The sequence below is a fragment of the Oxyura jamaicensis genome, chromosome 14 (genome assembly GCF_011077185.1).
Source record: "Oxyura jamaicensis isolate SHBP4307 breed ruddy duck chromosome 14, BPBGC_Ojam_1.0, whole genome shotgun sequence".
In the NCBI taxonomy this organism is placed as follows: Eukaryota; Metazoa; Chordata; class Aves; order Anseriformes; family Anatidae; genus Oxyura; species Oxyura jamaicensis.
Window position 1 is genome coordinate 9,802,146 of NC_048906.1, and position 24,485 is coordinate 9,826,630.

General features: G+C 38.7%; 2 protein-coding genes across 4 annotated transcripts in view; one reads left to right on the forward strand and one right to left on the reverse strand.

Annotated features, from left to right (window-relative positions):
* The window catches only part of PDXDC1 (pyridoxal dependent decarboxylase domain containing 1), a 31,414-nt gene extending 14,466 nt beyond the window's left edge, over nucleotides 1-16,948 (forward strand). For all 3 annotated transcript variants that reach the window (XM_035339910.1, XM_035339909.1, XM_035339908.1), the window contains exons 7-23: nucleotides 407-475; nucleotides 979-1,057; nucleotides 1,881-1,965; nucleotides 2,828-2,876; nucleotides 2,984-3,085; nucleotides 3,331-3,456; nucleotides 4,704-4,754; nucleotides 5,896-5,959; nucleotides 7,357-7,445; nucleotides 8,144-8,249; nucleotides 9,306-9,477; nucleotides 10,144-10,262; nucleotides 11,107-11,228; nucleotides 13,031-13,123; nucleotides 13,222-13,318; nucleotides 14,395-14,499; nucleotides 15,107-16,948. In XM_035339910.1, the coding sequence (XP_035195801.1) occupies nucleotides 407-475; nucleotides 979-1,057; nucleotides 1,881-1,965; nucleotides 2,828-2,876; nucleotides 2,984-3,085; nucleotides 3,331-3,456; nucleotides 4,704-4,754; nucleotides 5,896-5,959; nucleotides 7,357-7,445; nucleotides 8,144-8,249; nucleotides 9,306-9,477; nucleotides 10,144-10,262; nucleotides 11,107-11,228; nucleotides 13,031-13,123; nucleotides 13,222-13,318; nucleotides 14,395-14,499; nucleotides 15,107-15,351 (1,773 nt within the window). In that variant the 3' untranslated portion in view covers nucleotides 15,352-16,948. The remainder of the gene's footprint in view (nucleotides 1-406; nucleotides 476-978; nucleotides 1,058-1,880; nucleotides 1,966-2,827; nucleotides 2,877-2,983; nucleotides 3,086-3,330; nucleotides 3,457-4,703; nucleotides 4,755-5,895; nucleotides 5,960-7,356; nucleotides 7,446-8,143; nucleotides 8,250-9,305; nucleotides 9,478-10,143; nucleotides 10,263-11,106; nucleotides 11,229-13,030; nucleotides 13,124-13,221; nucleotides 13,319-14,394; nucleotides 14,500-15,106) is intronic.
* Nucleotides 16,949-17,213: 265 nt separating this feature from the next.
* On the reverse strand, nucleotides 17,214-24,429 carry NTAN1 (N-terminal asparagine amidase). The gene is made up of 10 exons (XM_035339913.1): nucleotides 24,241-24,429; nucleotides 23,146-23,248; nucleotides 22,996-23,061; nucleotides 22,222-22,330; nucleotides 21,053-21,126; nucleotides 19,698-19,751; nucleotides 18,826-18,879; nucleotides 18,397-18,494; nucleotides 17,702-17,815; nucleotides 17,214-17,507 (listed from the first exon to the last, which is right to left on the reverse strand). Exons 1-10 carry the CDS (start codon nucleotides 24,319-24,321, stop codon nucleotides 17,328-17,330), a joined length of 933 nt encoding a protein of 310 aa, XP_035195804.1. The 5' UTR covers nucleotides 24,322-24,429; the 3' UTR covers nucleotides 17,214-17,327.
* Between the last annotated feature and the right edge of the window lie 56 nt (nucleotides 24,430-24,485).

Sequence of the window (24,485 nt, forward strand, 5' to 3'; positions counted from 1 at the left end):
CTCTGTAGTAAAGTGACTGTGAACTTCCAGTGGAATAGGGTCCATGCAAAAAGCATATTTGCTTACAGGCTATCTTCATTCAAAGGGTGGCCAAGAAAGGAAGGCTTGAGTCTAGGCTGTTGTACAGTGCATAGATACCTCAGTAGAAATGCTGCGTGCAGTTGATGTACTAACCAAACCTGATGTATTTTTTTTATTTTTTTTAGTTTCTCCTGTGCTTTCTTTTCTCTGCTAATAATTTGATTATAAGTTTTGGCAAGAAACTTACTTCAAAATGTAGTAGCCAGCTTTTTATTGACATGTTTACTACTTTTTGTGTCGCTTTTTATGTGTGTTTCTGTGAACGCTTGAAGTGAGTATTCTGAAGCATGTCTCAGTTGTTCAAATTCCATCATTTTTATTGCAGCTAGGGTTACCCCTGTCTTGCATGTGCCGTGTGCCTTGTAACACCATGTTTGGATCTCAACATCAAATGGTAAGTTTGTCTTCCTTAAGAACTCTTTAGTTGTTGTTGTTAATAAACTTTTTCCTAACAACATTATTGACATTTGCTTAATGTACTTATTTTTTCAGCCTTTAAGTCTGCCATATTATAGCTGTAATAATCAGATTGAAATTTTCAGGAATGTAAACAGCTTGTGTCTTGGTCTTGTTATTTGCAGGATGCTTTTAATGGCATATAGTAATGTGCTTTTTAGTCCAAGATTTCTAGAATATGTGTAGTAGAAGATATGTTTATAAAGTCCACTATGTATTTGCATTGTATTTTTCACAAAGGGTTTTTTTTTGAACTTTGGCTTATTTTACCTTTTTGAGAAGAAGAAACTGCAAGCCACAAAGACATTAAAGAACATCTTTCAGAACTCTAATACGCTGCTCCATTTAACTCTTAATGCACTTTTCCAGTTCAACAGAAACAAATCTCTATTGTTTGATACATGTATTTATAAATACATATCTTTTTCTTATTGATAACAGGATGTTGCTTTGTTGGACAGATTGATTAAAGATGATGTTGAGTCTGGAAAACTGCCTTTGTTGCTTGTGGCTAATGCTGGTAAGTGCTATGGACAAATAATAAAAAAGGCACACTATTTCATGAATATATATATATATATATTAAAAAAATAAAAAATAAAAAATAAAAATAAAAATATATTTTTTCTTAAACAGCTTAGTGTTTGCATGCCAAGAAATGTTGTAACATACCTTAATGACCAGACAATTGTCTGTCTAGAGGGGTTTTTATTTAATTGATTCAAAGGTGGATTGTACTGGTACAGTTCTGCTTGTGTCAATTGGTGCATTAATGTAACTAAAGCTTTTTTTAGTGAACACAAAGCTCTTGTTGAAAGTCAGTTTCATGTTAATGCTTCAGAATTTTTGATGGATGTACCATCAGTTTTAGCTCTAAAAATTGTGTTTTTCTATTAGTTAATTGAACAAAACTGTTCGTTAACAAATTTAAGTTTGAATGAAGGAGGTGGCTTACCTGCTTTGGACTTAAATATATACATCTGAGATGTTAATCTTGGTTTACATTCTTTTAGCTGAAGTAATACTTTGAAAATATTAAAAACCTTTTCATCTCTTTTTCTGAGGCTGCTGAGCCCTTGAGTGCCCAGGACATCTAATTTTCTGAGTATTTTTAACATACATTGGCAAGCAAAATAAGCATCTTTAATTTTACCTAAAATACCAATTGTCCATATGTCACAATGAACCAGGTATGAATGTTGTGTAGTTGACTCTTTTTATATATCCTCCTTCCAACTCTTGTTCATGACTTTTTTGACAACAGTATAAGAGGTTCTCTTTCAAAGAGTCCTGGTTTGCATGTGTATCCTTTATGATGGCTTTTTTTTTCCTTTTCAACAAAGGTACACCAGGTGCTGGGCACACAGATAAACTCGGGCGGCTGAAGGAACTTTGTGAGCAGCATAATATGTGGCTCCACGTAGAAGGGTATGGAACTTGAGAGTTCTTTCTGTCTAGACCATACACATTAAGAAGTCTGAATAATAAACAGCACATAGCTTTACAGCTAACCAGCTAATGGAGGATCGTAGGGCAATCTTGATTTTTGCCATGTTAAACAATTTGTGTGGCTATAATTCTCTCCATCTATGAGACACAGATTGTTTTACATATACAGGAATAATTGGAGTGATGATTTCAGCATAGGATACTGGTTACTTTTACTCAGAATGTAATCTTATCTTTCCATGCTTTGAAGAGCTTGGAATACAAAGAAAAGAGGGCTTTATTGGACAATTCAGGGAAGAAATTATACAATGATTATTGAGAATGAGAAAGGAGGATGAAGTGTGACAACTTCAGTGAAGGTTCTCAAAAAGGCTGCCATAAGAGCAGAATGCAATGTAACTGGGAGGAAGATTAAACCAAAAGGAAAAGAAATTGGAAGAACTTAGACAATGTTATTGAAGACTCCAGTGCTCCTGTATTTTTTTGGAACCTGGAGTAGAGACTATTTCTTTTGATGTTTCATAGTATAGTGTTATATTTGCATGCTATTTATTTCTGATACCAGATGGTTGCTGAATTATGGGTAGGAGTTCAGGGGGATGATTTCCCTAAATGTTGGTCACGTTTTTAGATTGAAATGGATTTTTAGTTTTGGGCTTACCATCTTGGAATTCCATGTAGCAACATCTACTGCATAGTTCATAAAAAAAAAAAAAAAAAAAAAAAAAAAAAAAAAAAAATGACCTCCCTTTGCACATCAACAATGCAATATTAAACTGAAGATTTAAATGCTCTCTCTTAATACACACTTAATTTGTGCTAATATCATTTATTTTTCTAGAGTGAATTTGGCAACTTTGGCTTTGGGTTATGTCTCCTCTTCTGTACTGGTATGTTTTACTATATCTAGAAATCTTATAATGTGCTTTAGACTTTAAGGTCATAATCTAATCAAAGTACGTATGGTTTATGTTCTGCTTATTGTAACAAACTTCAGGCTGCTACAAAATGTGACAGCATGACTCTTACTCTGGGTTCCTGGCTGGGTCTCCCAGCTGTACCTGCAGTGACACTCTACAGACATGAGGATCCTTCTTTGGTACGTTCAGTTTTTCAGTCATTATTCTCAAGACATGGAAACTTTAATTGTGATTGTGGTATAGTGTCTTTCTCTCTAATAAGCATCATTATTAAACTTACTAGCTTAATAAGCATCATAAGCATCTAAATTAGAATTTGCACAAGACCCCCTATTTAAACCGCTATGCATTCTGTAATCTGGCAAAAATAAAGTAATGGAAAAATGTTAATAGAAGATTTTTGTGTGTTTGTTTTCCTCTTTAGTCCTTAGCAGCTGGGCTAACATCAAGTCAGCCTGTAGAGAAACTTCGTGCCCTGCCCCTGTGGCTCTCCTTGCAGTACTTGGGCCATGATGGGATTGTGGAAAGGATAAAGCATGCTTCACAACTAGTAAGCAGCGCTTGGTTGGTTGGTTGATCAACGTAGCCTTGATTATGGCTACGTTGCTTCTCTGAGTACGGGCTGGAGGCTGTTCTTGAGAATCTTCATGAGATTTAGCAGTCTGAGTCTCCAAGCAGAGAATTTCAGTTAGCAGCAACAGTACAAGTGATGCCCAGATGGCTGCCACAGAACGCTGTTACACTTAGGATTGTTTTTATAATAACTGTTAATACACCTTTTTGATCATGATGTGTTGTAGAGGAATCAGCTAGAAATACAGTAGTTGTTGACAACATAGCATTAGTTCATACTGTGTGATGAACAAATAACTAAAGCAGAGTAGTAATATTAGGGGGAACAATGTTTTCAGACTGTATATTTTATTAATGTGAAATACTTAATTTTTGTTCTTTCTAACTGTAAAATTACATAATCTTTTTTTTCTATCACTTCTATATTAACAGTTTTGCTTGAAAACTGCTAAAAGACTTGTTTTTGTACTCTTCTTGGCATTATGCTGATTCAAGCAATAGTAAATTATAAAGCTTGACAAAAAGGATTTCAACACATTTCTTTGTATACAGTAGCAAAAGTACTATTTTTGAATTAAGATCCTTCAGTAAAAATTACTGTCCAATATAACATGTACGTTAGAAAATGCCTTGTTTATATACAAAACATTCGTATTATAAGTATAGCACTTTCTCAAAATTCAGAGAAGAGCAAAGGGAAGTGGAAAGCTTATGTAAAGGTTAATGAAGAAACTATTGGTATGAAAAAACTAAAAGAGTTACAAAATAACATTAGTCATTAAGATTTTTGTGGCATTGAAGAGTGATCTTAGCTTTTATAATAGTCTATTAATAGTCTTTAACCACACAAGAATGTCTTTTCTAATGAAAATAATTTAAAAAGCTTTCATAACCGGTTGCTATGGTAGCTTTGGGAAAACTAACTGTTCTGCTACACACTGTGCTTCAGTTAGTCAACAGAGTTGTATTATCTCTGGAACTTTGTCAACAAATACACTTAAGACTTGATGAAAAACACTTTGTACACAGTGTTTTACTAGTAATGGAAAAGTAATTTGTTTTGTATTTCATTATAAACAAGAACTAAATGGATCTCCAACACCTCATAAGGGTTTGTTAACAAAGAGAGATTATGGTGGTGACTGTTTAATGTTTGTCAGAATAAGTTTCAGCTTCTAAAACTTTTTGTCCTGTTTTTGTTTAATTTCTGCTGTGATCTTCTAGAGTCAAAGGTTGCTGGAAAACTTGAAAAACCTGGATTTCATTAAAACTTCGGTACGATCTGCATTTAATACTTTGGTTGTATAGCTTAGTCTTTACCTATTGAATGATAAGACTAATTTTGACTCAAGTGAAATTATCTAGAAATGTTTAAAACACAGTAATTATTTTTAAATATGTTTAGTATCCTTTTTAGTTAAGTTCAGGTGTTCAGTGAAATTGTGTGGCTTGGTTGTGTATGGCCTCTATATTGTACTTGTTCCATTGCTGTGAACTCTTGCACTCATTGGAGCTGACAATAACATCCAGAAACTGTCTCCAGAGCTTGATTTAATTCAAGTTTAAAAGGTCCATTTGTTCAGTAATATATTTATGAAACTGATAATACATTTATGATAGCAGATTCCATAAGTCCATAAATACGTTCTGCCTCCATCTTGCCCATGAGATGGTGCTGTGGACGCTATGAAATTTTATGCAAAAAATATCCCAGCTGAGGGTTTTACTCCAGAATTCGTTTCAGAAATTGCATCTGATACATTCATTTAACGTTTGATTTCAGTGAAATGTCCTGTTCAACGGGTTTTTTTAGTGTCATTCTGAAAGATGGTTTTTAAAAATTGTTTTTCCAAGAGTAGCTTTGGGAGTTGGAGTTACTGTAGCACTTATCCCTTCAACCTAAATATACCTTGTGTTTTTAGGATTCCAAGAGGTTGCCTCCAGAGGTTGCCCAGTCCATTTCTCCTATCCCCAAGGCAGAATCAATTATCTTATTGTTACCCTTCTGGAACTTTCTTGACAGCTGCCAGTGATTCTTGGCAGATTTTGAAGAATGTTTTCTTTAATCATTAATGCCTGAAAATACATAAAGCTAAATTGACTTCTGTCAGTACAATCTATTTACTAGTGAATGTACTTAGGTTTCTTGTTTTATGGTGCTCAAAGTTCAGTTATGCATACCTTAAATCAATACAGTTCTGCTTTAACTGAATAATGATTAATTTTCCATTGTTTTCAGATATGCTTACTCAGACTCCTACAGAGTTAACATCTAATACTGAGATAGTGTGAACGTTGTTACTGCCATCAAAACAAAGTGATCTGCTTTACTCAGCAGTCTAAAGAATTTTGTATAGTGTTAAATCTTTAAAAAGTCTGAAAAGATATTTATAAAATTATTTCATTTTTTGTTAAGGTTGAAGATGAACTGAGTTCACCAGTGGTGGTTTTCAAGTTCTACCAGAAGTATTTAAATAGAGGTATGTGACTTATTTAAAAACAAATGAACAAACCACAACAAACCAACCCTCTGTATCTTCCTTTAAAAAACAAACAACATACACCTGCAAATTCTAAAATTAATTTGATTTAAGTAAATTATTATTAGGTACATTATATGTGGTGCACTTCTCTTGTGTAACATGCCTTTGAAAAGGTTGTGAACACTGGTCGTCATTTAGTGATAGAATTCATGCACGTGATAGCTTTTTTTAGATAGACTGCAGTGTTCTAAATGTGCACAGCAAGTCATTTCTCCTGTCTTGACTGGAGGAAATTTGCATATGATTTTGATCGTGAGAGCAGATTATGATAATCCCCCATAAGCTGCAAACTGCGTTTGAGTGTACTGTTGAGGGAAAATCTTACATTGTTTGTGTTCAGACTTTGTTTCTTTCAAACATTTAGTGGCTAGGTGCCAGAACCATGTTTCTCTGTTTTACTGCTGTTTTCTGTTGCAGTAGTTTTAGAAATAGCAGAGCACTTGATGACCAGCTCTGTAAATCGTGTCTATTGACACGATTTGGTGTCTATTGACACAATATGGTAGCCACACCAAACATGGCTCAGGGCAGAACATCCCTACTTGGATGTCCTCGCACAAGAAGAGGAATTTTGCCCTTTTGATTACAACAGAGGATTTTGTTTATGCTGCTTGAATGCGCACATTCTGAATGTGGGGACTGTGTCCAGCTGGGTGAGGCAAATGACTGATAGAAAACTTTGTAGTATTGTTAGGAGTGTTGATTTTAATTCTCTGTGGATTTTTTTTTTGTTTGATATGGGGAAAGGTTCTTAATCTGATTAGTGGCAAACTTAGGAAGTAAACCTCTTCATCGTGGTCCAGGGAAATGACTTGATGGATAGCTTTATCCATTGATGTGTTTGTCTGAACACCTTTACTAGGGAGAAGTCACCCACCTGAATTCTAAGGATGTTAAATCTTTGGCCCACTTCTGCATATTTTGTGCATACAGTGGGCTTTTAAGTCCTCACTATTATTTGTGTGTAGTAAAAAGTAATCATTCAATCTCAATTTAAAAATGTAGCCAAATGCATCAAAGTAAATATTGCAGCCTGCTGTGACAGGATTCTGTTTTGCAAAAGCCCTGTTTTTATTATGGGAGGACTTGAACCTCAGAAATGTGAGAAATATTTTATGGATTGTTTTTAAAGCTCGTACATTCAACTCTTTGACTCCTAGTATTTTTTATGTTCAACATACCTTAACAAATTCCATGTTAATCTGCTTGACATAGTGTAGGTATGTCACATGACCTAAGAAATGTACTTACCTTTTATCTGAACTTTAGGTTGCCTTTTGTTTAATTAAGTAAATATAAAACTCTTTCTGTGATTCTTGTATCTTTGGATTCAGATCAAACCCCAAATGCTGCACAGGCTTCAACTATTCCACACCCCATAATAAGCAATGAAGGACACATTTATGACACTTTCAATCAGTGGGTAAGAATGGATATTTTCCTCTTTAGGAGAAAAAGAAATGAGAGTTGAGTGCTTCCAGGGGCTCCTCGGTAACTATAGAAGTTTTAGTAGACAAGCTTGGTAATTACTCCTGATCTGGTATCCTTTGCAAAACCTACTGGGTGTTTGGGATTACAAAGATGAACTTGAAGCACAGTTGATTTCTCACTCCTGATTATTTGGCTTGTAATTGTTACTGCATCTTAAACTTTTGGTAGTTTGTTTTTTTTTTTCCCTTGGGCTTGTAGGAATATGCAAAAACTTTTAGAACTCTTTTTGATTGGCTAGATACTTCACAGATGATGTTTTTTAATCACAAGAAGAAAGACTTTCTTTTCCAGCTCTTAACAGAATTCTGGAAACTTGTGTTCACAGAGAGCTGAGCACATCACTCTTGGATTAATTGCATGGTAATCATGGCATACTTAACAACAATTTTGTAGAAACTTCGGACCTAAAATACTTGCAGCTTATTCTGAATTTTCATGATTTAACTGTGTGTCCAACTTTTGTCTTATCACTATCAAGCTAAAGTACTTTGTTACCAGAGGTGATTTTGAGAAATACAGGGAACTGTTCTGAGCAAGTGGTTCTCCTTAGCTTTGGGAGGATTCTGACCTGAGCTGGTGGCTGCAGGGCCAAGCTCTGTGCATTTCTTTAACTGGGCCTTGTCTCTTCAGCTAGGAGAGCAGTTGGCGCAGCTGGTTCCTGCCAGTGGGGTTGATGTGGTAGAACTGGAAGATGAGGGCACGTGTGTGCGTTTCAGCCCATTAATGACTTCTGCAGGTAACATTCACTTTACTCAACCACTTGTAAAAACTGGAATTTGCCATAAAATTGTACATCAGTCTCATGGTGTAAAAGCAGATATACTCAAGAAAGTCTTTACTATGGTGAGGATTTTTTTCCCAATAAATCTATATTCACTTTATCATTCCTTTGTGCCTTGGTAGCAGGTGCATTAGAGGTAGCTCAGTTATTGTATGTGGCATTACCTCGTTACATCTGCAGAGATAGATGTTTATTGATTATTTTTTAAAATTCATTAGCAACAGGAGAAGTTCTTGGCTTCTGAGAGTTATAAAAGAAATATGAAGAAGTCATCCCCCTCTTTCCTTCTCTCAGATGCTTAATGCAAGGAGAAGATGCTTGACCTTTCTACACAGGTGTTTCAACACTGAAATGCTGCTTATGTTCAAACTACAACTAATTAACCAGAAGAATTATTTACTAAACCCCAAGGTTTTTCTGTAACTACTGATGTAGGAGGAAAAAAAAAATCTGCATTTTGGAAAACATTGTAAATTTGATGTTTAAGCTAGCACCGTATGCATACTTTGTTTAGACCCAGCAGATGCATAGAGCAACTTTCAGAGGCTCAGGCAATGAATGGTGGCTCCTTTTAGCTTGTGTGGGTTGAATGGTTTAGGCTAGCAAAGCATGTGATGCTGATGTGAGAGGATCCTAGTGTACATGGGAAGGTACACTTCAGAATAAAATTACTTGGTGATGCTGTGATTTTGATTTATTTTTTTTTTAACAGTATAGAAGCAAATACATTGTCTACATTGTCTTTTTGGCTATGGGAAGAGAGTTCTGATGATAGCTACTGATGCAATCAAGGAAACGGGTATTGTCCTGACCAGTTTGTAAACTCACCCTTTTTTTTTTACTGCAAATGAAGAAAAAGGCTGGTATATAGTTCAAGATACATTTATGCTATCTTGAATTACATTTACAGTTAACTTACAAGGTGGTTTCTTTACAGATTACTTGTTTAATTCAGATATCTCTGTGTATGTCCATTCATTTTCTTTGTATGCTAATACATCAGCTCTTTAGTTTTAGGGACAGAAATACAAGATGTTGATCAGTTGGTAGACTGCTTGAAGATGAAGATCCCAGTATTGACAAGTACACTGCAACTGAGAGAGGAGTTTGAGCAAGAAGTGAGAAGAACAGTAGGCCTCTTGTATATTGAAGATCTCAGCTGGCCAGGATTAGGTGTTGTAAGGTACATTGTTCAATATTTTCTTTTTTTATGTTTGGATAGACAGTGCAGTAGCACAAATGAATACAGGGTCTCTCTGTTAGCAATTTGGATGTGTTGCTTGATGATGAGTCTCTGTCTTTGCCCTCACTTGACATTTTTGAGTGGCTTTGTTTTAAATAAAAAAAACTACTTAATTTTTTTATTATTTAGAAAAGCTGAATTGCTATTTAAGCAAAATTAGAGCAGTGGTCTAATATCGGAGGCAGTGTGTTTATCTGTTCAACAGAAATGTAATAGGCAATGTTGCTTTATTTAACTAAGCATAGCATACATTTTTATCTAGGATGAGTTTCACTTATATACTGAATAAAACCCTTAAATGTGTATTCTGATCATCTGACACAGTCTGCTGGGTAGGATTCTGTACAATCAAAGCAGTTGAAGTATTTCTCTTACCTAGAAATCTGTTGTGTTCAGTTAATTTTGCATTGGCCAGCCTTTACCTCATGCGCAACCAAAAAGCTGATTACTAATGCCATTAAACTGGTTGATTAGAATGGCACTTTAAGCTTGTGGTTTGTAAAATATAGAAATTTGTAGAAACATGCTAGATGTGCAGATCTGTGTTTTGTTTTATTTTTAAATGTACTGTAAAGTGAACTGACTCTCTTCTGGCTTGGTTTGAAGGTACAGTTATCACAGTGATGGGAAGAATGATGACAAACAAGAAAAAGAATTAGAAAAAATTAACACAGAACTTCTGAAAAAATTAAATGAACTGGAGTCGGATCTCACTTTTTCTTTGGGTAATTGCACTATTTAAAAAAACAAAACAAAACAAAAAAAACTTACATTTAAGCTAAAAGTCACTTTACTGGTTGTGCTATAACCTTTCAAGAGGTCAGTCATACGTAGGTCATTATAATGGAAAATTACACTGCTGTGTGTGTAGTTCCTTTAGAAACAAAATCTGTAACTCTGTGTCCTCCTCATCCCTTATTTGAGTTGGTAAATGTTCAGCAGGGTGAGCTGCTTCACTGTTTGCAGAAATACTTGTGAAAACTGACCTATGAGCACGCAGACCTGAAAGGGTTTCCTTGTCAGAGGGAATGAAAGCAGCAAGTGTTCCCCTTTGTAAACTGAGCCTTCTCAGGAAGTTTGGTATCTAGTGAAAAGCAGGTCTCCTTAAAAAAATACTGACCAATTCACTGCTTTCTCTGGCTAGATTAAAGCTTCAGATGACTTTTGTGGTAATTAGCAGCACTTTCAAGCATATACGGTGCCACATTACAGATGTAATAATACTAATTTGTTTACTTGAAACTCAGATCTTTTCTAAGTCTGCCTTCAAAAATTAAGTACCCTGGAATTGTGGAACCAAGCAATTGGTAGATGGCAAAAAGTAACGAGTTTGAAGCATATTCGACACTGATATTTATTATGTGATCCCTTGGCTGTATGAAATACCCACTGTCTTGTTTTGTAGTCTGCATAACTTATACCTATGCAGATCTTGTATCTAATTACTGAAGTGTGTGTGTGTTTGTGTGTGTGTAATAGGATTTCCAGATTAATAAGCAAGGGCATGGCATGTATTCTGCGAATACATTTTTATATATCACAAACACTTGATTCTCCCTATGTTCACAGGCCCAGAATTTGGAGGACAGAAGAACTGTGTTTATATTGGCATGGTAACTGAGGATCTGGATGTGTCGGAGTTAGTTGAAACTATTGCAGCAACAGGCAGAGAAATTGAAGAAAATTCAAGAGTATGTGTTAATGAACCAAAGAGCATTTCAGCATCTTTTATTTTTCCATATTAACTTCAGGACTGTTTTGTTTTTGTGCAAATACTTTGTACTTGCGTGCAACAAACTGTATTAATTACTACGGAAGTTGTCCACATAATCTATACTCTTAGTACAGGATTATAATATTCCGAGGATGTCTTTATTTATGTTCATGGTCCTGTCTTTGGTTCTATAAAAAAAAGTAGTAGTATTGAAATAGGCTCATTTTATCACTAAAATTTAAGCTGTCAAAAAAAAAAAAAAAAAGAGGAGGGGGCTTATGGTGAGCTAGTTGCTTTGGGGAGCTAAATGTAGTGAGATTTAAAGTTGGTATAAAAAGTCTCAGGTAACTGCCCTAAAATGTGTGGAAAAATTTTAAGTCAGTGGCATAATAACTAAAGTTACAAATTATCTGTTAAATTACTAATGCTAATGTAAGTCCTTTTTGTAAAAGCATTTACATGATTAGAGTTCTCCCTTGCTGTTAGGATCAAGCATAGTAGAATTCCTAAATGACCTTCATCACAAATGAATGTCTGTCCTTTCACTCCTAAAGCACTGGACATTTCAGTTCCTCAACATAAATAATTAAAAAAAAAAAAAAAACTTAAGACATCCCACAGGCCTATTTCTGCCCATGGGAATGTTGATTTTGGCAATTAAATTTTTCTGGCAGTATTCTGGAGCCTCTTTACCCATTCTTGACATGCTGTGCTGTTTTGAAGGTGAGGTTATAGAAGACCAATTGGCTGTAGAGTTCCGTCACTTTTTTATCCTTTGCAGCTGAGAGATTGGGAACTGAATTTTGGAATATGTGTTACTCTTATCCTGAAATTTCTAGGGGAGAACAGAGTAGTGGAGGACTCTGAAAGATGCAGTCCTTTGAACCAACTACAAAAAATGTGGAACTGAAAGCATCTTACATTTGATTCATAATTGATGTTCAAGCCTCTTCTGTAGTGAATTCATCTCCTCCGTGTAGCCACTACATCAGGTTATTTAGCTTGCTGTTGTAACCAGTTTCTGTCTTGCCTCTCCCTCAGAGAAAAGGAGCAGATTCCACTTTTCCCTTTGTTTTTATTAACTGACAGTAACCTAAATTGTTGACCTTCTGGAGGAAGTAGCTGTCACCAAAGGCTCAAGCAATGTTAAAGCCCATTAAGTTGTGCAAATTGGCCTTTTTCTTGCACACAACAAAACTGTGGCTTTGTTTTTTGCTCTTTTTTTTTTTTTTATCTTCCCAGAAAGCTGCTTGTGCTTTGCAATATAAAGCATCACTGACACTGGCATAGACTGCCACAGGGGTCATAGTGGCAGTCGTACACTAAATTTGCAAGCCTTAGTTGAGCCTTAGCTGGGCTGCCACATACCTGTTTAGGCTTGCTGTGAGTCTCACTTAGTTCTGGGCACTTCTGGAAACCAAACCACACTTTCTAAGCTTAAAAATTATCTGTCGGATTCAGCTTCTGAGGAACACTTCTGTGCTAAGCAGACGTTCGATAAATTTGGGTCACAAGCTGATCTCCAAGTAAAAGAGAAGTAATATACCATTCCTGCTTAAAATGATGTTCTGTCCTCTGGGCATATATATATTTATATATATATATTTTAAATCCTGTACATTCTTTATTTTACAGTAGCAGTGAAATAGGCCTTGTCAAATGCAAATTTAAATTAGAAAAAGATACCTGACTACTCAATTTACATTCTTAAAGCCTGAATTAAAAAATACAATTTCAGTTCTAAATACTATATAATAATATAATTTATCTTTTTATTAGCTGTTGGAAAACATGACTGAAGTAGTTAGAAAAGGGATACAGGAAGCACAACTTCAGCTTCAGAAAGCAAATGAAGAACGACTTCTGGAAGAGGTAAGACTATAAAAAACACCTATCTAGGTAACTTGTAATAACTTGTCACAACACAGATAGCGTGCTCACCAGCCGGTGTTTGATTGTGTCCTTCACAGGGGCTGCTACGACAAATACCTGTAGTAGGCTCTGTGCTGAACTGGTTTTCTCCATTTCAAGCTTCACCAAAGGGAAGAACATTTAATTTAACAGCAGGTAGGACTCAATGGATATGCATCCATGTTAAGCTGTGTTCTAGATGTTTCCTGTTTTATACTGAAACTGCAACACACTTTATCGTGCTGATTTGATTGTGAATGGCATAATCCACCCTCAAGATGTAAAGGAACGTGCTCTTCACTTCTGTAATGCTCAGTAAGAAAATCTCCTAACCTCTTGTTTAGTTTGCATTTTATTCTTGCGTGTTGAGTCATTCTAAAAAAAAGCTGTATTGGATATTGGCATTGGTTAATGCAGGGATAATTGTTGGCCACACACTCTGCAAAAGTTTGTATCCTTAGAGTTTATTCTGACTGTCAAAATATGTAAGGTAGTAGGGTAGGGAGCTCTTGGGTCTTAGAGTATTGCTTCCATGTATGTGCATGGATTTTCCTTCTGCTGTGATACCTGACCTTGATTTCTGTCCAAAATTCTGGTTTCAGATGTCATGTAGCTATGTTGCAGTGACGAAGTGCTAGTTTCCAGGCAATGGTGTAATGTCTGAGAAAAGGGACAGGCTAAAACTAGCTGAGGACAAGTGTAAACACAGCTTTGCAGAAGACAGTAATGAACGGAATATAACAGAATATAGGGCTATTATTTTACTCATCTATCTCTAATTCATGACTGGTGATGTGAAAAGAACTATCTGTAGCTTGTGCATCATTCTTGGTGATGTACTGGCATAACGCTAGCATTACAGCAAGGAACTACAAAGTTTCCTTGGGCAAGCTTATTCCATTCACAGCTAGATGTCCTTCCAGAGTGCAGTGCTCAATAGCTTGCACCTGGGGATGTGTCAAGCCCAGTGGAAAAGGGAAGTGGAATATTGGAGGTAGCAGTGTTGGGAAGCAGGAGTGAGGGGAAACTTCCTTCATCTTCATGAGACTCAGCACACCTGTCCCCAGGTGCTCAGAAACCAACTACACTTGAGTGGCAGTTTCAGGTCAACCTAGGCCATACAGTTTCAGAAACATGCATTACAGATAAATTGTTGCATATTTTAGAAATACAGATGAAAAGAAAAGTTGTCTATATTCAACTTCCTACTTGCCCATTTCTTTAACCTGCAGGTTCTTTAGAATCCACAGAATCTACATATGTATCAAAAGCCCAAGGAACAGGTACTACTCCACCACCAACTCCTACTTCCAGCCTTACAAAGCAAAGACTTCCTGGTAAGTTTCAACTTGCTAGTTTTATTTCTAAAACTTGCTGAAGTATCCTAGCCTCAGCACACATCTGAGCTGTGTGACACAGGAAAAACCTGTGTGATTTTCCTTTCCTAATACGTGGAACTCATCTTTCAGTGACTTAGGTCCTCCTTAAGAAGAATTAATTTAAACATGGCACACAATATCACCACAAGTCTACCTTGTCTCCAATAATTCTTCCTAGGATAATGGTTGTGTTAGTAATTAAGGTAGATTTGACTGACAGGGAAGCCATAGTTCTAATTCCCCTTTTTACTTCTGGCTGGCTTCCAGCCTGTGATTTTCAGTGAACCTTTTTACCCTAGAATGCCTTCACTGTGCATGTATGCAGCTTGTTTCTCAGATGAATTTTCACAGTCTCTGTATACACTGGATAAAACATCAGGTGTCACTGCCTTGCACATGCACCTGTAACTGGAAGTATTTATATGGTTAGGGTGCAGGTTAGCACCCAAATAAAACTTATTTGCAGTTGTCAAATTAAGATACTTTCTTTGAAACTTAATCTTGTGCATACTGCATCTTGCACTTGATGCCTTCATTGGTACTTTGTTCTTCCAACACTTTACAGGTCAAAAAATTTTTAAAAGGTCTCTAAGAAATTCCGATGCCTTTAGTGAGACCAGTTCAGTCAGCCACTGTGAGGACCTGGAGAAGATGGATCAGAGACCCCCACCTCTATCCCCTGGCCAAGAGCAAATGTCGCCAGAGACAGAAAAACCAGAGCAGCAGGAGGGGGCACAGACACCAAATAAAGGCACTGAGGACATTCCAAGGGACTGCACAAAGGTAGAGGAACAAGAAAGTAAAAGATAAAATCTGTACTGTGGATTTAAGACTTTGCAGATGAATCACATGCCCCAGGAGGCAGGGCATTGGTGATGCATTTAAAACGTGAACAGTGCCACACACTAGTACAGTAATAACTACTGTATCTTATTAACTGGGATTTTGCACAAATATAAATTCCCCCCCCATGGGACAGAGATTTGTCTTACTGTACACCTATTCCAGTTGCTTTAATCCTGTACATGTCAGTGTCACCAAAGTAGTAGTGAGATTTATTAACTGCTCGTAAATATTTGTAAAAAATAAAAATTGGCAGTTACAGTTCCTGTAAGATTTTAAGCATGATAGTAGTTGCTAACTGGTCAGCCATGCACAAGATTAAGAATACAGTTGCACCGAATAATTGTAAATTGACCTTATTTTATGTGAATATATTTAAGAAACTGCCAATTTTTCACCTTTTTTATATCTAAAATTCAGTTTAGCCTCTTCTTCAAACCATCCTAGTTGCACTAGCTCTTTTTTGCCCCTTTTTTAACCCTTACAAAGAGCATTGCCAAGCAGTTGTGGTGCAATGAGTGTTAGGGATGGATGCCCTTGTGTCTGGGCGTCACTGAACTTTGCCATCAGCCGTTTTTCCCTGCTGTTGTATGACTTGACCCTGAGTACAGTGGGACTTTGAGAAAGAAATTGTCTCTGCATGCCTAAATGGCTTCTTGCTTCTACCACTGAAAAGGATGACCAACCCATCATTATTTTCCTTTGCACGTCAGTTATAAACCAAATACTATTGAATACATCTATGTAGTGTAACTGGAATTCTTTTCTGTTGTGTATTTTTAAAGCTAGTTATAGTAAAGCTTGAAGAAAAATTTGTGCTGGTTTCAACACTTACTTTTGAATAACGGTAACTTGCCTATAGGGGAAATTGTACAGATTCAGTGAAATTACATAGTTTATTTACACTACAGCACAAGTTCTTAGCCTCCTGGACTATGTAATGCACAAATTATGCTTTGGGTACATCAAAAGCTAAGGTGTAGAAGTCTTTGTCCCCCAAAAATATTGTAGTTACTTTGCTGCAAATTCTCAGCCCCTTGTGGAAAGGAGATCTTTGGAGAAGGTTGCTTTCCCCAAGGGAATCCCATCCCATCCCTACAGAGCTGGATACCAGTCCTGTAGTTTGCTTTATTTTTCCAAAAGATGTTAGTTAACGTAATGGCTGTAGTGGTAGCAGAATTAACTTGGATAATCTGATTTTTTTTATTTTTTATTTTTTTTAAATTATACTGTCACCTGATTTGACACTCACCATCTAGATCCTGGGGGGCTGGGATGCCATGAACAAGGTTAACTTCACTGCTGGGGTAATTTATGTAAGTCAGAGTGCAATTTTTCTTAAGTGCAAAAACAATTAAGTTTGACTAGTCTTCCTTATTGGTTTCTTTGGTGCAATGAAGTATGTTAATAAGAGTAATTTGTTGGGGATCAAGGTATCACCACAATGATTAATTTTTAATGTTTTTATATTTGGAATTGTTAAATCGGTTCTGTTGGAATGAGCTTCATTCTTTAGATACTATCTGACTGTTTCAATAAAGATTCTTCAAATTATTAGTCTGGACTTACGGGAACTTCCGTCAAAAATCTCTCTTAAAGTCAACTCAAGCTTAAGTGTAGGCAATTTTCTCCCACTTTTTTTTTTTTCAGAAAATCATTTTCTAAAGTACAAATTCATGCAACAAAGGCTTTTACCCTCTGCCTCAGCACTGCTACCTCTCTCTGTCTGCACTGATCAAATTACTCTGCTAACGGAATAAACCAGAAACACCCAAATCATTATTTCAAAGTAACAGTGTTTCCTACTTAAGTAATGCAGAAAAAAAAAGTTACTTCTGTCAAAATATTTTATTTTGGAAAGCAGAGAACAGTAGTGCCTGTAACCAGCAGTAGGCATTTTGCATCAACTCACTCTTCCTGGGGCAAGGTTGTGCATCCCTCGGTTAGATCATGTCAGAACAAACCTGTTCCCACAACCCATCTTGATTTTTTCTGTAGATGCGAGGCTTCCTATCAGGAAACAGGGAGCGTGATGGAAAGGGATGTTCTTTTAAAAATGTTAATGTAGATCTAATGTGGGAAACAAAGTGGGGTGGCTCAGCTAAGGGTGACGTGGAAAGATTCTGAAAAACAAGATGAAAGCAAAAGCTGCCTGAGATTCAGAATAGAAAGTTCCCAATTACTCTGCCTTTTAATAGCAGTATTTTCCACCTTCCCCAGCAGTACACTTAGGGAAGCTTTGACAGCCCATACCCATCTCTGTGCTCAGCTAGGAGAGAGAAGGAAAAAAAAAATCCAGTGTCCCCGTGCCAGGTACCTGTAAGATCTGTTGATCATCTTGTTCCAGCCAGAAATCTACGTGCGGGAAAGGCCTCCAGAAGTAAGGCCCTATGTGGAGCTGTTCCTTCTTAGCATCGTAAATGTTGGTCAGCTGGAAGGACACAGAACAACTTAAAGGGAGCCTTAAAAGTGTTTAAACAGATGAAAGAAACAGAATTAATGCCGACAATTAATTACTAATAATAAGAAGTTAATTACAGACAATGTGGACGGCATTAAGCAGCAGCTTTTGCCTTAAGACACATGGGGTGCCACCTTCATGCCCATTCCATTGCGATTAACCAATGGTTCTGACAAAGACAATCCTAAACTGTAAGAAAAAGCCCAGAACTGAACGATACAGCTGGAATTATTTACGGCCATGACCTGAATCTCATTTTACATAAATTATGCTGCCAAAATCTGTAGGGCTATGGATGTGTTACAGCATGTGGAAGTGCTCTGTATTTCCAAGATAAGGGTCACCCTTGCAGCAGAAAGCTCAGAAGAGTTTGATGTCCACTGCTATCCTTTGCCGCCACTCTTCCATATTTCCCATCTGTTTTGCTACTGCCAGAACACTACCACTGTATTTTTCCCCCTTTAACTACTGACAGTTCATTGCCCCTCAGTGGTCTTCCCTTCCAGCAAAAAATATCTAGGTTGGGGATTTTTTTCCCTCTTTTTACTCACTCTTGCTCCTGTTAAAATATGGGCTGAACGCAAATCCTCATCGGGTCCTTTTTCTGGGAAGGTTGCAGGGAAAATCTCTGCTGTTTTAACATTCACAGCTGGTAGGAAATAGTTTAAACACAGACACAATTAATTCTCAAAAAGCACTAGTTTGAAATGACCACATCCACAACACTACTGCGTAGCAGGAATTTTAGAACATGTCAACTACATTTCTTGTATTTATCAGTACCACAGACCATTAGCTCTATGGTAGTGCTTTTCTACTTGTTTTAAGAAGAAAATTTCTCTTTCTGCCCACACCTCCAACAGCAGCAATTCACTTAACTTCTAGGACAGGCTTTACCTAGTCATTAAAGACGGCCCATTAACTATCAGAAGCTGAACAAGTATCCAGTTAAAAAATAAGCGAATTCTAATTTAACTCACCTATTCCATAAATGATTGGGAAGTGAATATCCTTCTCTTCTCTGTCATTTAGTTCTGTAAGAAGAAAGGTCAAATGTAGAGCTTTGTTTTTGTTTTTGTTTTTTTTTCTGAGCAACATTAATTTGTGTGTTACCAGAGAAAAGCAGATCTGATGCTGCAAAAAAGGACAGAAAAGAAAAACAAACAAAAAAACAACACACACAACCAGGAAGCCAAAAAGAAATATGGGAAGGTCAAGGTCAAGATCAATATGCCTGGGGCCTGGAGTAGAACTCCATCTTGTAACAGCATGGCCAGCTCTGGTCAGCTGTCATTCCACTTTCTGTGCAGGCAATGTACAGAAAACAAACAAAGAAACAAAACTACCATGCTGCCAAGTTCAATGATGCAAATCACCACGGGTATTTAAATGCAAAGACGGTGGAAATACGAGCTGAATACAATACAAAGGAGAGGAAATTTACTTCTTCCTTTCTGCAACACACTGTGACCTAACTGAATGAGTTTATGAGTTTATAAAGAGTCTAACAACACCAAAGGTCGGTAAGTTCCTTTCTCAGTTGCTTCTCAAGATATTCACAGCTGTACAGTCTCCTTCCACAGGACAAAGGTGGGGAAATGACCTGGTAGCGGTCCCAGGTGGCCCTACTACCAATTGAATTTCAGCAGCATTTGGTAAGGAGACTCCTTAGCACTGGCTATCGGACAGCAACACACACTACCAGCAACAAAATTAAAGCTTACAAACCAACATGGAGAACTCGTGCTGTTCTTCCAGAACATATTTTAAAAAGCCATATGTGAGAAGACCCCTGCACTTTGACTTCAGTGGCTAAACATACTTAAAAAATAAGAAGTAGACATTTTCTTACCTGTCACGCAGAAAGTCACCAAATGAACGTCATCTGGTTGGAGATCAAATGCTCCTACAGCAACAACGATAGCAGCAATGTATAAGAGTGACTGGTGGCAAAGCAGGTGCTGTATATAGACGAGGGGGCATTATCAGTGCTGCGCACTGCGGAATGGGTGGGCAGAAAGTACCTAATGCACTGTTCCTGGATAAGGCAACAGAGCAAAGAGTAGTTTTCAGGTTTGCTTCAAACCAACTGTTACAAAATTAAAGCCACAGCTACTAAACATAATTGACAGAAAGTAGCCACTTGTAATGGCAAAAACATGCTAAAAATGTGCCACTTGCTTCTGTTACTGGTACTGGCTTAAAGTAGCTCTGGTATCATCACATCATCTCTGCTTTAGTTCACTATACATTTAATAACTCATATTTAAATGTACTTTCCTAAAACGCTACAGATACAGTGAGCCAACCCAGCCTTTCATTAGATGTATTTTAATTCTGCTTTTCACCATCCCACACACAGGGAATTTTAATTTTTTTTAGTTCTATTGGAAATACAATGTTACCGTTTTAAATTGTAACCTGGTGCATGAAAATCAGAGGGTTTTAAAACTGACCAAAACATTCTGTACACACTTCTCACGCAATATATAACACACAGAACAGGAATCACATCACAGCATGTGAGGGGGTGACAGGGGCACCTTCCAGGACCTTTGCCAGTTCTGGTTCCCTTTGCATCCCTTTGCCATCTCCCTCCAAACCCGCTATGCATCCCTGCCCCCGCCCATTCCCAGTCCCGGTGAGGTCGAGGCCTCTCTGCACCTGGGAAGTGCTCAGCACGAGCCAGAGCACTCCAAACGTCCCAGCTGGTCCCTTCCATTCCCCGTTTGTAAAGCACCACAGACGCTTCTCCAGGCTACAGATTTCACAGACAGACATCCATCTTTCATCAGATACTTCCCGAGTGTAATTAATTTCATCCCCCCCCACATTAAGGTACAGAAGGAATAGTAATTAATGAACATAAAGATGTAGACAGTGACAATGCCTGCCCAAAATCCTGTAGCATGTCAGCAGTGGAGCCAGGAATCGAGCCCAGCTGAACTAAGCCCCAGTTCCACATGCTACAGTGTAAACCAGGAACAAGTCCCAAGTCCCTGCCCCATCCCACACATCGGCCACAGCAAGCTGCAAATCCAACCCCTCCTCTGTGCAAAGGTCTCAGGTGGAAAAAACACCCTCCTTAAATGAATCCAGATGTTTTTCTGTTAAATGACAGGGAGCTCAGGTTACAAACAAGCTTCACCCAAATCCAGTCAGAACTATTTGTTTTGGACATGAGAGTGGAAAAAAAGGTGAACTTACTAAGAAGCTGATTAGTAAGTTTTTGTGATAACTGCCTATCATCATTGAAACCTCCAACTAGGTGCAATTCCAGCCTAACAGAGATGGAATAACAGGAAACAGCAATTAAAAAGACATCCCAAAATGATTACCTTTACAAAATAATCCCCAGCCCAAACTACAAAGCAATCATTAGAGAAGCCTCACTTGTTAACATCCACACAGGTAGCAAATTATAGTTGAACAGTTCTGAACATTTCAGGGATCATCCAGGAAACATCACAATTTAAAAAAATTCAAGAGGCATTACACACATGCAATTCTAACTAACCCTGGGGTATCTGTGATGGTCAGCACCAAAGGTTTGGGCTTAATTTTATAACCACCTTTTGGTTCCCACAAAAGGGTGAGTTAGATGAGAATAAGTTTGCTCCTGTGATCTCCAGAACTATTCTGGACCACACAGCAGGTTCTTCTCTGAGAGGTGTCCATGTAAAGACAAGTCTTGTTTGCAAACCTGCTGACCAAACGCCTAGAAAAATAACTAGGGACAATATTGGTTTGGGGTGGCAAAGTGGCAAAGTGGCAAAGTGGCAAGTCTCAGAAGCGACAAGAAAGTGAGTGTGAGCATAAATCACCTAACAAGGCCATAGTTTAGTCTTTCAAAACTGGGCAAGCCAATCTTCTGATACTGACTGTATCTTCTAAGTTAACTGAGCTTTTGTTCTTACCAAACTACAGAGGCAAAAATCTCCACATCCACTTTTTTTTTTTTTTTTTTTTTTAATGTGGGACCTAGGAAAATCCCAGATGGATTCCCAGATCCCAAAAGGAATTCACAAGACCAGCAGTTTGGGTGGAAAAATTGAGGATAAAACCAAAACCAGCTATTTGGAAATTTCAGCACATCTGAAACAGAAGTTACTGGGAAACAGTAAACACCAAACCACACAATGGCATTTTTACAGAGACACCAGTCAGAATAGAACCGTGCTTTAAATCACTGATAGAAAATACCCTTGAAATCAACAGCAAGAAAATGGTTTTCATTTTCCATATGGCCCCTGATCAAGAGGTATTTCCTGCACAATTACCTTGTCCGAACCCCACAGAATCACATAAAAATTCCCCAACTCAACAACTGCGGTTACCTTTGTGAAAACACAAAGAAACAAAAAAGCAGAGCTGACCTTCCATAGTCTGCAGAGTTAGAGAAAGACTTTACTGAACTCATGATGAGCGACACCTCAGCTTCTGTGTCTGATCCATCGCAGTGTGTCAAGCAGGTGGCTCCGCTACCTGAGGAAGGCGTGAGAAGACAGTTAGTTAATGACACCAGCGGAGGCTGTTACACTGCTGTCACTTGAATCAGCATCAGTTTACACTGCTATAGCAGTGCGAGAACTACATCTCCCACCTTCTTACTTCCCGAAAGGACAGCAGCCTCCAGCAGAAGAGATGGGCAGGCTGAATGAGACAACAATCTCTTTCCATGCCCCATTAGAAAATCGGCAGAACTGATGCAAAGGGTACAAACACCTTACTAGCAAGGACCAAGCAACAGCTCAAATGACAGAACTCCAGGAAGGCAGCGAGGCGTAGTGAGGCTCTTTGCATAAATTCTACCTCTGTTATTACCAAACCCTGCAGACCCAAACAGTTAAACACTGCCTCCGGCATCTGCGCACAGCCTGGGATGCAGCAGCTGAGGGGGCTGCCACTGCCCACTGCCGCAGATCAAGTTTAAGATCAGCTCATTCAGCAACCAGAACACAGAACCTCGGGTACTGACCACCCTAACTCTCTGAACAAGTCATTCAATTAACGCATCACGTGACTTTCTGAGATTCAAGTTTATATAAATGTAGTTGCAGTTTACTCCATTAATGCAGCATAAATCAGCGCTGATCCTAGATGCATTACTTTAGAGAGGCAGGTTTTGGTCTGAATGCCTTTTAAGATACCTGTGTGTCGGAGCACAACTAAGTGGCAGGTAGTTGCATCATCTGATCCAAGAATAGAAACAGAACCTATTTTAGAGGAGAAAAACGCTGTAAGAACTTTGCTGTCATAATCATTGCTTCAGGAGGAGAAGTGTTTACATTCATACATACCATCCTTAGGGGTAGTCACTGCAAATTCTCTCTGCTGGACATAAAGAAGACCTTTGGGTTCCACAATTTGAGCAGGCCGACTTCTGAGAAGTTTTGCCTTTTCCTAAAGATAAATGATAATAGAGACTACAGTGGCTGAATTCTCAGGTGTATCCATTACTTGACAGAAACATCACCTCTGAAAAGCAAAGGGATTCGGGTCAGAGATAAACAGGGCATATTTCATATTTTGGAGCATTCTGAATTTATTCAGAGTTTTCATTTCCCTGCCAGTGACCTAGTCAATTGTTAAATCCATCACTCCCCACACACACAGCACCCTCTGGGTCTGCTTTATATACGATAAAACAGAGGCACAAGAAAAAGCAATGGGGTGCAGCTAAGCTGATGTTAGATGACACCAGAGCTGAACTTGAAAGTTTAACAAGGACAAGAAACAGGTTTTCTTCTTCTCTGAAACTTCTGTAATGCGTGTTTCACTTTCCTAGTGCCACAATCCCACAATTTAACACTTATCAAAACGTTGCTATTTATTTGCACATTCAGTAGACAGAAAACCCAGATTCCTGGGCTCTGACTGCCACAGTGCTGTCACAGAACTTCTGGGTAGGCAGTGAATTTCTATCCCGGTGCTAAAGAAAACATTTTATACAGTTTTATTAAATTTGCACTTATTTTTTTCCCTTCAAAAACATAATTTCTACAAAGGCATTTTCTGACGAAAACCACATTCCCAACAGCTCTGCCCAGCAGCCCCGGACTGCCAGCCTGCCGTCAGGACCACAACGTTTACACAGCCCTGGAAGGAAGTGAGTACCTCCCACAAGTTACAACCTTCGCATTTCCTCCAGCTTTTCGGCCCAGCTCCGCCGCACCGACCCCCGCCCTCTCCCTCTACTCAGGACATTCACCGCCCGGCCGCCCCCGGGGGACGCGGATTTTAGTTAATTTTGGGCCAGCCCCAGGCTTTTGGGCGTCCCGGCACCGCCCCAGCCCAGGGCTCCCTCAGCGGGCGCCCCCTCAGGGCCGGGCTCGGCCCCGGGCTCCCTCCCCGGCTCCTCCCGGCCCGGGGGTCCCGGCGCTGCCGCCCCTCACCTCGAGGTGCGGGTAGGTGCGGATTATGGCCGCCGGGGGCCGGCCTGGGTCGATCCGCTCCCCGTTGACCAGCAGCGGCATCGCGGGCAGCGCCCGGGCCCGGGGCGGCTCCGCGCTTCCAGCCGAGGGCCGGGCCGCGCAGGGCGCTGGGAAACAGCGGCAGCCCTGGGGAGGGGAAGGGAGGAGAAGCGAAGGGAGGCGGAGCGGCACCGCCCGCCGGAGCTGCCGGGAGGCCGGAGCCCGGC

Coding starts and splice junctions, on each gene's coding strand:
- NTAN1 (XM_035339913.1), bottom strand. CDS start 24,321: ATGCCGCTGCTGGTCAACGGGGAGCGGATCGACCCAGGCCGGCCCCCG. Junction 22,331..22,995: donor AGTTGTGCTCCGACACACAG/GTATCTTAAAAG, acceptor CGCCTTCCTCAG/GTAGCGGAGCCACCTGCTTG. Junction 19,752..21,052: donor ACTTACTAATCAGCTTCTTA/GTAAGTTCACCT, acceptor TTGTTGCTGTAG/GAGCATTTGATCTCCAACCA.